This window comes from Lacerta agilis, chromosome 12, assembly GCF_009819535.1.
Source record: "Lacerta agilis isolate rLacAgi1 chromosome 12, rLacAgi1.pri, whole genome shotgun sequence".
Classification (NCBI taxonomy): domain Eukaryota; kingdom Metazoa; phylum Chordata; class Lepidosauria; order Squamata; family Lacertidae; genus Lacerta; species Lacerta agilis.
The window spans coordinates 33,904,613-33,916,852 of record NC_046323.1 but is presented as its reverse complement, the minus strand read 5'-3'; the positions used below and the strand labels follow the sequence as shown (position 1 = coordinate 33,916,852).

Here is a 12,240-nt window from a genome sequence, read left to right as displayed (position 1 = left end):
ATGTTGCTACTCAGGACAAACCAAGTCCAGCAAGGTTCATTCATTCTGGGAAATGAATGGACAGTGCAATCCCATACCTGTTGATGAAAAAGTAAGTCCTACTGAACTCAATTGAACTTACTCCCAGGTAGGGAAGGGGCAGAAAGTTGATTCAATTCACATTGAAGCTAAATTGCACTTTCTGAAACAACACGAGTATCAGAGCACAACCATCCTCCAAAATTTGCACTTATTCAAAGATGCAGTTCTCCAACCAGTGTGTACATAAATGCATATATTGTGGGAAAATGTGCATAAAGATGAATATATTTGTGAAAATAACATAAAGAAATATATACAAAATATACAACTTTTTGGCAATACAGTGGTACCTCTGGTTAAGAACTTAATTCATTCCGGAGGTCTGTTCTTAACTTGAAACCATTCTTAACCTGAGGTACCACTTTAGCTAATGGAGCCTCCCGTTGCCGCCACGCCGCTGCAGCACGATTTCTGTTCTCATCATGAAGCAAAATTCTTAACCAGAGGTACTATTTCTGGGTTAGCGGATTCTGTAACCTGACGTGTCTAACCCGAAGCGTTTGTAACCCGAGGTATCACTGTACATAAACACACACAAACCAAACTTTTGCTAGCCTTTTAATCAGCTTCCATTAAAAAGACCTATTTCTACAAACATAGACTTCTCCAACTCCCCAGTAATGCTGGGGAATGTAATGTTGCTGCTGTTTTGCTGTTTTTTAAAAAAAATAAAAAGTGTTTTAACCTAAATGTTAGAACGTCAATTTTAATATAATTATCTACCTATTTGCTACTTGCTTCTTTACTTCCCTGGGTCCAGGGCCGATGTTTACATGGGATTAACGTCCCTTGGGAGGAGAAATCACTGGGAACATATGACATTTCTGTAATACTTGACTTTATTTTCTAATATATGTATTGAGTATGGATGGAGAGAGGAAAGTACAGCACTCCTACAGTTGCAGTAACCCACATAGAGGCAGGTCCAGTACGTGCCACTGCCTCCCTCACCATCCGCTGCTGCTAAAGATTAAGGTTTGGGATGAATTTAAAAACATTCCTGTTTACCCAGACATTTGGTGACTGAAGATTGTTCCTGGCAACTAGTGAAGAAGAAGAAGAAGAAGAAGAAGAAGAAGAAGAAGAGGAGGAGTTTGGATTTGATATCCCGCTTTTCACTACCCGAAGGTGTCTCAAAGCGGCTAACATTCTCTTTTCCCTTCCTCCCCCACAACAAACACTCTGTGAGGTGAGTGGGGCTGAGAGACTTCAGAGAAGTGTGACTAGCCCAAGGTCACCCAGCAGCTGCATGTGGAGGAGCGGAGACGCGAACCCGGTTCACCAGATTACGAGACTACCTCTCTTAACCACTATACCACACTGGCTCTCCCACCACACTGGCTCTCCAGTGATATAAGAAGCCATTGCTCCCTGTTCTATACTGTGTTTGTCGCATGCAGCACTCTTTCTGTTCTGCTGCAGTTTGTCTCCTGCCAAGAACTGCCTAATTTGTCCTGTTGCCTATTGTGCCAAAATTTATGTAACTTACATTAATTATGCAATTTATGGTGGCACTATGTAATTCCACCCCATTCATTTAATGCAAAGGAAACACAATGCAAAAGGATGTAATCGGTTATCTGTCGTTTGCAGATTGTACACAACAGCAGTAGGGAATACTGATCATATTGGCTGGATTGATTTCTGTTCCGGGCGTGGGATAAGTAAGGCAACATCAGCAATTTCTGTTCCTGTTTCTGGTTTTCTTGTAATTCTCTAACATCCCCTACTGAGTGAAATTTTAATTAAGCTGCTTATGTATATGTTTTAGTTGTTCTTATTCATTTTTCAATTTTATTTTATTTTTATTTTCGTTTTAAAACCATTGTGTTAGTACTTTGATATTTTTAACCCTGGGCTCCTTTCGGAGGAAAGGTGGGACAAAAATTAATGTATTATAATCTCCAGAGCAATACAGCCCTATACTCTCAGATAAATGAGCTGTGAGGTGCAAAGGCAAGGGAGAGCTGTCTGACAAAGGGAATGCATGAGCAGGGTGAGGCAGTGGCCTCAGGTGGCAGGCTAGGGAACAGTCAGGAGGGGTAGAAGATCTGGGTCCCAAGGAGTGTTCTGCTTGCCTCCTGGCTTGTTGCCCTCCTCCCCCCGGCTGCTGCCTGCTGCTGCTTCTTCTCAGCCGCCTGCTCCTCTTCCTTCTCCTGAGCTGTGACCTGCTCCTCTCAGGCTTCCTTTTCTCTCCCTGGCCCCCTTCAATAGTGGCAGGCAGTGGCTTTGGTGGCAGTGTGGAGGCAGCTTTGGCAGGGCAGGGGGCAGTACCAGCTTTGCCTCAAGCAGCAAAATGTCCCCAACCGGCCCTGCGTATGAGTGAGTGTGAAATGGAGGAGGAACAAGCAGATAACCACGTGGTAAACAGGAAAGAAAGGGATGAGAACAGGATACTGACTGGCACTGGAATAAGGGAAAAGGGCACTACCTGTGGTGAATTAATGGAGGAGAGGTTACAGCTGAATAAGAGGGGATAGCAAGCATTACCAAGGATCCAGGAAGTAGAGAAGAGAGGAAATAGGGTTGTAAAGTCTGGGGCAGCAAACCAGTGGTAGCCCAAGTGGCAGAAGGATAAATAAGGAAACCTGCTGGGCGTGCTCTGGTCCATGGGGTCATGAAGAGTTGGACACGACTAAACGACTAAACAACAACAAGAAAGTACCTAGGGATGAGATGAACCCTAACCTTGGAAGGGGGAGAGCTCAGCAAGTGGCTCTGAACATAAGCGACTGACTGGGGCTCTGAAGTAAGATAGGAGTCTTCACACTTAGTTTTTCAAGTCAAGTAATCTTTAATTTGAAAATATTTCATATAACATTTGTTTTCACTAAGTAATAATCATGTTTACATTGTGGCATCATGAGTCTCGTCACAGGAAGTACCACTACATATTGCAGCTTGGAACAATTAATTTCCTACAATGGTCCAGTGAGCTCAATGTGACTTACTCCCAGGGAAATGTGTATAGAGTTACACATTTGTTATTCTGCCTCTTTTTCATCCTCACCCATTTCTGACTCTTTATTTGGAAGAATGACTACTGTGTCGTGATACATAGGGTTGTCAATGCTACCAGTGATTTCTTGTCGTCTGCCTCTTCTTTTGTAGAAAACACAGACTGCTACACCCACACCAATGAGGAGGAGGAAGATAACTAGGAGAAACGCCTTCAGAACTCTGCCATGTGTTGATGCCAGACTGTCTTCTTGCTCTACCAATGGGGAAAAAATGCATATCACACACACAGAGAGAGCAGTATCTACTTTATACTATAACCAATGACTATCTCATTGTATGACTAAGACAGCTGGGTGGTGTTTAGGGATAAGGGATAAATTAATGTCAAACCCACCAAATTCACACTTTCTAAAACAATATGAAAACTGAAATACAGCCATCTTTTATCAATTTCAGCTGCCTGAAGTTTGTAATCCAGTTATCCTGTGAAGTAATATGTTCAAAAATGTATCTACTGGAGTAAGGAGTACAGATATTAGTTAAAATAACAGACAAAAATACATTGTATATAGGGAAATTGTTTTGTAAAAAATGTTTATATTGGGGGAAATTGCACACAAACATGTTTTTGCTCAGAAAAAAAATCACACTAAAATGATGTTGAATTTTCAGTACCCCATGAATGCAAATGGGTGGGGAAATGTTGAGAGACAAATTTAAGATGGAAAAATGAGAAGCTGAAAGAAACCAAACCCAACAGATTCACACATCCCTATTGTTGTTTGCTGCACCAAAGCATAGTCTGCTGAGAGCTTACAAACCAAGGAAATGGCCATCTGATGGGGGGGGGCAGGGAGGGAAGGAGATACAGAAGCCAAACTGATGTGGAATCAGAACCTGTGTGTGTATGAGAGATGCTCTGATTCTCCTTGAAGTAGAAAAAGAAAGGCCATTTTAAAAGAAAGAGTTTTGGCAGGTTGTGAAGGAATCCAACCCAAAAGATGTTGGATATTTCAGTGCAGCTGAACAATTCCCAAATGTCAAGGCAATTTGCACTACAACTTTAACAGGATACTGTACCATTGTTTTATAGATATGCAGATGAGAGAGGAGCTTACCCTCTCCCCCCACCCCACTTTTCATATGCTATTGAATTTTCCACTAAATCAAGATTTCTCTCCCATCCACCAACTCTCCTGCTTCTTGGTACCTGTTCTTTACCAGAAAAGAGCTACCATCCTTTCTTCCCCAGTAAAGCCAGCAGAACCAGTTCATGCCCTCATAACTGGTAGGGATTACCCTGAGAAAAGGTTCCGCTGTTGATTTTTGCCTGCCATACTGCTACGAAAGACATGAATGCTACTGGGGTGGGGGTGGAGTGGCAGCCCTCCGGGCAAAATGACGTTATTAATACAGTGGCACCCTGGTTCTCAAACGCCTTGGTTCCCAAATGCCAAAAACCCGGCACTAGGTGTTGTGGTTTTCGAACATTTTTCAGAAGCCAAACATCCAATGCAGCTGTTGGCTATTGTTTCCAGGGTGCCTGCAGTAATCTGAAGCTGTGCTTTGGTTTTTGAACATTTCGGAAGTCAAACCGACTTCTGGAACTGATTAAGTCTGGCGCTTTCGTTTCTGCTATTTATTTTGTGTTTTTGGTTAATTTGCTTTTGTGACCATGTGGAACCCAGTTCAGCTACTGATTGATTGATTGATTGATTGATTGTGTGACTGCGGAAATGGATTAAAGCCCCCCCCCCATCTGAACAACACTATCATCAGTGCAGGTAAGAAAAAAAAATTCAATTTTTATCATCTACAATACTGTCTTATTTATTTTATAGTACAGTACATTGATTATTGCTTTCATTTTATGGATCAATGGTCTCGTTAGATAGCAAAATTCATGTTAAATTGCTGTTTTAGGGGTTATTTTTAAAAGTGTGGAATGGATTAATCCATTTTGTGCACCTTGGTTTTGAAACACTTTGGTTTTGGAACTGACTTCCGGAATGAAGAAGAAGAAGAAGAAGAAGAAGAAGAGGAGGAGTTTGGATTTGATATCCCGCTTTTCACTACCCAAAGGAGTCTCAAAGCGGCTAACATTCTCCTTTCCCTTCCTCCCCCACAACAAACACTCTGTGCGGTGAGTGGGGCTGAGAGACTTCAAAGAAGTGTGACTAGCCCAAGGTCACCCAGAAGCTGCATGGGGAGGAGGGGAGACACGAACCCGGTTCCCCAGATTACGTGTCTACCGCTCTTAACCACTACACCACACTGGCTCCCAACAAATTAAAGTTTGAGAACCAAGGTACCACTTTAGTAGTGAAACAACTCAGAATCATTATGCTCAAGAGGAAGGAACTGGCCACCATTCTGCATGATAACTTGATCTTGATCAGAGAGTTTGTTGTGGCCTCAGTTGCCCCATTTATGATACTTCCATGATTTAGAAGCCCCTCAAATGTGGGGCCATGGTTCTTTCACTGCAGATTTAACTACTGGCTGTGACTTTAGACTACATTTTGTCCTACGTGGTGGGCCATTTTTGTCATTTCTTTCAAAGGCATTACAAGTTTTGCCGAATATGTTAAGCTTCATTCTCATTACGAATGGGGAGCAAAGAGTGAAAGCTGAGCTGTGGTGGGGAAAATGACCTGATGTCTGCAAGGTCTTTGCAGTGTCCACCTGCATTCCCTCCTCTGGCCCCATTAATCTGGATTTACTCTTTTGATAGAAAATCTAATAAATTGTCTAAGGGAAAAACCCACCTGCTGTTGCCAACAGTAGATGCTTAACACGTTCATTTAGTTATTTTAATAAGAGTCTTACCAGGCACTTTTGAAGGAGCTGTCACCTCTTCAATAACTATAAAAAGAAAAGATATGCTTACTGCGTAAATTATAGATATAACAGCAAAATACAGAACCAAAAGTCAGGCATGATTCTTTACTAGTGCTTATTACCAATGCTAAGGTTTCAGTACAAAACTTGACTATTAAAAAATGTAGAACAAGCATTGAATCTGAAATGTTTAGTGAATTCACCAAAACCCTGTGATAGCAACATCAAATATAGTGACCTCAATTTTAAACCTGTCAGTGTGGAAACTATTAAATTATATTTCCTCTTGAAGAAAAGGACTGATTTATAAAAACATTATGAATTATAAAAAACTCCACAATTCTAGGGACTGAAAATGATAAAGGGGAGAACATTTATTATTAGGCATTTATCAAATGTTAGTAATACTATTATACGTAAAAGACAGGCTATCATATTATTAGCAGCAAAAAAACAAACAAACAAAAAGCTTCAGCTTTGGTTCTGTCTTCACTTCTGCCATTTATTATTAGGGTGTCAATGATCAGAAGCATCAATAAGGTCTGCCAGAAGCTGGAAAGACAGTAAAGGTAAAGGGACCCCTGACCATCAGGTCCAGTCATGTACGACTCTGGGGTTGCGGCGCTCATCTCGCTCTATAGGCCGAGGGAGCCGGCGTTTGTCCGCAGACAGCTTCCGGGTCATGTGGCCAGCATGACTAAGCTGCTTCTGGCGAACCAGAGCAGCACACAGAAACGCCATTTACCTTCCCACTGGAGCGGTACCTATGTATCTACTTGCACTTTGACGTGCTTTCGAACTGCTAGGTGGGCAGCAGCTGGGACCAAAGAATGGGAGCTCACCCCGTGGCAGGGATTCGAACCACCGACCTTCTGATCAGCAAGCCCTAGACTATGTGGTTTAACCCACAGCGCCACCTGGGTCCCCTGGAGAAAGACAGTAGGAAGTGACAAAGAGCAGGAAAGACAAAAAGCAGAGCCTCCATTTGATGAAAAGTGGCTTATGCTACATAAAGGATGGTAGACAGTATATCTATGGAGAGATTGCCACAAAGAATGCTGAGAACTTGCTAGTAAGGATAGCACATTTTTGGGGGGGGGGGTGTCGTTAAAATGCTAAGACAGGAAAAAGTCCTAAGCTCTACTCATCATTAAACTACTATATTGAATCAGAGTTATTGGTAAATTAAGTTTAATAACCATTTAAGACTTACTTTTGTTTATTTTACATATATATCCTTTGCTATGGGCGCAGTATTCTCTGAACCACTTCCCATTTTGGCTGTTTATGAAAACGCATTTCTCATTTTGAAAACGTTGTGACTTAGGATCAGGTGTGGGCTTTTCATTGTCCCAATTGACAAAATCCAGTGCAGTATTATCTTGCCACAGCCATTCTCCTGTTTATAAAAATAAACAAATTACATAATGAAATGGAAAACAGTAGAATAATAAGTGTAAGACAATACCAACTACTACTACTACTACTACTACTACTACTACTACTACTATTAGTACCACTCCCATCTAAATGGGTTCCCCCAGTCACTCTGGGCGGCTTGTAACAAATTATAAAAACACAGTGAGACATCAAACATTAATAGCCATCCCTATACCGGGCTGATGATATGCTGATGACACAACCTTGATGGCAGAAAGTGAGGAGAAATTAAATAACCTTTTAATGAGGGTGAAAGAGGAAAGCGCAAAATATGGTCTGAAGCTCAACATCAAAAAAACTAAGATCATGGCCACTGGTCCCATCACCTCCTGGCAAATAGAAGGGGAAGAAATGGAGGCAGTGAGAGATTTCACTTTCTTGGGTTCCATGATCACTGCAGATGGTGACAGCAGTCACGAAATTAGAAGACGCCTGCTTCTTGGGAGAAAAGCAATGACAAACCTAGACAGCATCTTAAAAAGCAAAGACATCACCTTGTTGACAAAGGTCCGTATAGTTAAAGCTATGGTTTTCCCAGTAGTAATGTTTGGAAGTGAGAGCTGGACCATAAAGAAGGCTGATCGCCGAAGAATTGATGCTTTTGCATTATGGTGCTGGAGGAGACTCTTGAGAGTCCCATGGACTGCAAGAAGATCAAACCTATCCATTCTCAAAGAAATCAGCCCTGAGTGCTCACTAGAAGGACAGATCCTGAAGTTGAGGCTCCAGTACTTTGGCCACCTCATGAGAAGAGAAGACTCCCTAGAAAAAACCCTGATGTTGGGAAAGATGGAGGGCACAAGGAGAAGGGGACGACAGAGGATGAGATGGTTGGACAGTGTTCTCGAAGCGACTGGCATGAGTTTGGCCAAACTGCGGGAGGCAGTGGAGGATAGGCGTGCCTGGCGTGCTCTGGTCCACGAGGTCACGAAGAGTCGGACACGACTGAACGACTGAACAACAACAACATACAGGGCTGCCTTCAGATATGAAAATACGTTTTAAAACTAGACTGACTGCTTTTCCTCTCAAAAGTTTGCAGTTTTGAAAATGTGCAAGATACCACCATTATCATATCAGAACACTGAATGCACTAATGATCTCTGTGATTTTTGGCAGCATTAACCCATCCCCAATGCAGCGGCATAGCTCTGAACTGTATTTAAGCATCATCGGAGTGAAGCAAGACCAGCAACAGAACCTTTATTGTTGTTTAATGCTTGTTTTGCTTTGTGTGTTGGTACTTAAGCCTTTTGTAATATTGAATTTATTCTATGTTTGCCAAATCGTTGAATTTACTGACATGTTCTGCATTTTGTATATTTGAATGTCCAGTGCTCTGCATTTCAATATTTTGAATGTTTGTTGTAAGCTGCTTTGGACACAGCTCATTGTGGGAAAGTGGCATATAAGTGGTCCACATACTACCAGGGTTCTTATGTTGATACACAAAACTCTGAACAACTTGATTCCAGGATACCTTAAGTTTTGAGGCCTCATATCTCAGTTCAATAACTGAAATCATATGGAGGAGTTGTGTTAGGTGTCCCAAGATCAGGGGCGCCGCTAGGGGGGTGCAGTGGGGGCGGCACGCCCCGGGTGACAGAGGTGACAAGCGGCGGGTGGGGGTGACAAGCGGCGGCCCCTCCCGCCACTCCCCACGCAACGCCGGTCACCCTGCTGCTGCTCCCGGGGCAACGGAGTGAACGGCGGTGCGTGGGGTGGGGGTGACAAGCGGCAGCCCCTCCCACCATTCCCACGTGCTGCCGCTCCCTCCGTCACCCTGGGAGCGGCTGCGCATGGCCTGACGACGGAGTGCGCTGTCATCGGACCGCTGCTTCCACAGCCTCCCTTTGAGTCGCAGAGCTTAAAAGGGGGCTCTTCGGCTTAAAAGGGGGCTGCAGAAGCGGCGGCGGCACTCCCGGAAACGCCCTGGGGGCAGGGCGCTGTGACATCACAATGCGCCTTTGCCGCCCCGGGTACCGTGGAGCCTTACTCCGCCACTGCCCAAGATGTTAAAGAATCCCAACTATAAAAGACAGGAATTTTGTGCTGCCTGTCCCATTCAGCATACCACTATAGAGTCCATTTCCACTCACCTACGACTTAGGGTTTAAAGTAGGCATAGGCAACCTCGGCCCTCCAGATGTCTGGGGACTACAATTCCCATCATCCCCAACTACTGGTCCTGTTAGCTAGGGATCATGGGAGTTGTAGTCCCCAAACATCTGGAGGGCCGAGGTTGCCTATGCCTGGTCTAAAACATATCCTGATTGATCCAGGGTAGCATCATGTGCCCATACAAGAGTCACATGTTGGTCCTGGGCTCCACCCTACCTGAAGTGTGGTTTGCCATTTCGAAGTACAGTAATACCTTGATTCAAATCCGTTCTGGGAGTCCGTTTGACTCCCGAAACCGTTCGAAAATGAAGGTGTGGCTTCTGATTGGCTGCAGGAGCTTCCTGCACTCAAGCGGAAGCCGCGTCGGACGTTTGGCTTCCGAAAAACGTTGGAGAACCGGAACACTTACTTCTGGGTTTTCAGTGTATGGCAACCGATTCGTTCGTCAACTAAGCCGTTCAAGAACCAAGGTTTGACTGTAAAAAAGTGGTTGATGGCTCCATCTAGTGGTCAAAATGCAGGCAGCAGCCTTTGTGTGGTAGGACTCCTAGCATGCATCCAGTTTGCAGAATCAGCAAGCTCGATAGCCAGGGTGGGTTGTAGAAATATGGAGAATAGAGCCTATTCTGTTGCTTGATGTCGATTTTGTGTGTTAGCTAAGCCTTCCACTTGTGCCTAGCTTCAACTAGGAAGTCTTTTAGGGCCCCCCCCCGAAGAATTAGCCTGCTACATATGGAGCAATGGAGAGGTTGACAAAAGGTAGAGTGTTTGCATCCCAGTGTTTGAGCCATAACGTATGTCTGGTTGACCACGTATGGTGCTCTAATGGCTAGGATGGAGGCTTAATGATTATGTAGCCCAATCTCTATTCAGTGGTGCCCTTCAATTGTGAATCTAGGAAGCAGAAGTTGGGAAATTAATTTAGAAACTGGAAAAATCTACGCTAGGGGTTTTAAGGGAATCCATGAATTAAGTTTGCAACGTGTAAAATTTATTAGTGATGGCTACACCTTTTTATACTCTAGACTCTCCTCCTGCCCTAATAGTCTTCAAAGGAGCAGGAACCAGGACTCCTGAGGAAGAGAGTTGGGGTTTCTTAAGGACAGCGGCAGCTTTGGAGACAGGAAAGGCAGTCTCAGGGTGGGTGGGTGGTGAATTAAGCTCAAAAGTTTGTAATGCTCTGCATAGAAAATGCATGAAATGCAAATCTTGGAATAAGTGATGTGAAAGCTTGGTGTGGCATATGGGAACTATCACTCCATTCATTCTTATCTTGGTCTAATCTAACAAATGGGTCTGAAACATCCGAAGGTGGCAGTCTAGAGGCAGAAGGAATCCTTTTAGGTGCTTGCCTCTGGGTATTCTTAACAGGGGGTCTAGGTTAAAAAGGAGATGGCGTTTGATGGCGTCCAGAAAGGACTTCAGCAGAGATATGGGACAATAATCCCTGTTTGATTTAGTTCAGCATGTCTTCTGAGAGATAACAGAGTCTAAACCAAGTCTTAGGGAGGAGCTGGGTATGTTTATATTCCCAATATGCCCAGAGGGACATCTGGGACAGATAGCAGAGCTAGAATCAAACTAAAAGGGATGTGATTAGGGACAGGGCTTAAAGATTTGAAAGGAGGTTTGCTCCCTTTATTGCCATTTGCTATCTAGTTGAAACTCTTGTTGATTGCTATCATTAGATGCTCAAAGCACTTGACCAAGCAGACCTTTTTTGGCATCTTGTTTTGGGTAAATTGATTTTTTTTGCCACAATTTATGTAGTTGCCCCCTTTCACATATAACCCTTTTATTATTCTCAGTGAAGTTTGGTTGGATGCAATGTATTTGAATTTCCAGACAGCTCTCTTCCATGATAGGAGATTAGTAAAAAAAAAAAAGGGGGGGAAGCAAATTTCAATTTCCAGGGGGCAATAAGATAGTGCACACGCCATGAAAGAACTCACAGAAAACAGGTGAATTTCCTGGATGCATGCCAAGCAGACTCATAAATACAAGGTGGTGTGAATTTGCTTGCCCTAACAGTTATTCCCGCTGAGCTCTTTTACTTCCAAAAACCAAAACAAAAATGAAATGCCTTATGTTTGAACATATTTTTGCATTAATAATATATTATACATTAAACATTGAATGTTAAACAGTTACCATCGTAATTTCTGTACATTCCAATCCAATACTCATCCATAGATAAATGAAAAGTGTGAACCATCAAAAAATGCAGTTCAGCTAAATCTGCTACCGAAGTCAAGGTGGCACCTACGATACAGAAGAGGAGTAAAGTTAGCTTGTTAAAAGTTGTCTTCCCCTTGAAAAATATGAGACTGCCTAAGGAGAGCCAGTGTGGTGTAGTGGTTAAGAGTGGTAGACTCGTTATCTGGGGAACCGGGTTCGTGTCTCCGCTCCTCCACATGCAGCTGCTGGGTGACCTTGGGCTAGTCACACTTCTTTGAAGTCTCTCAGCTCCACTCACCTCACAGAGTGTTTGTTGTGGGGGAGGAAGGGAAAGGAGAATGTTAGCCGCTTTGAGACTCCTTCGGGTAGTGAAAAGCGGGATATCAAATCCAAACTCTTCTTCTTCTTCTAAGAGAGCATGACCAATGTGCAGTACTGTGCAGTACTGGCAACATTATAAGGTTCTGGATACCTTAGAGAAAGTGTAATTACTATCCTATTGCATAATGTTTTAGTAGAAAAGAATAATTGTAACCTAGATCCTTTCCCTAATACAGTGGTACCTCGGGTTACATACGCTTCAGGTTACTGACTCCGCTAACCCAGAAATAATGCTTC

The 12,240-nt window shown here is 43.3% G+C and overlaps 1 protein-coding gene across 1 annotated transcript in view; it reads right to left on the bottom strand.

Moving 5' to 3' along the window:
- Nucleotides 1-2,811: 2,811 nt before the first annotated feature.
- Nucleotides 2,812-12,240, bottom strand: part of LOC117055978 (macrophage mannose receptor 1-like) — a 52,658-nt gene continuing 43,229 nt past the window's right edge. The window contains exons 28-31 of the mRNA XM_033165949.1: nucleotides 11,596-11,706; nucleotides 7,097-7,282; nucleotides 5,872-5,907; nucleotides 2,812-3,295 (exon numbers count right to left, since the gene is read on the bottom strand). Of these exons, the coding sequence (XP_033021840.1) occupies nucleotides 3,066-3,295; nucleotides 5,872-5,907; nucleotides 7,097-7,282; nucleotides 11,596-11,706 (563 nt within the window). The 3' untranslated portion in view covers nucleotides 2,812-3,065. The remainder of the gene's footprint in view (nucleotides 3,296-5,871; nucleotides 5,908-7,096; nucleotides 7,283-11,595; nucleotides 11,707-12,240) is intronic.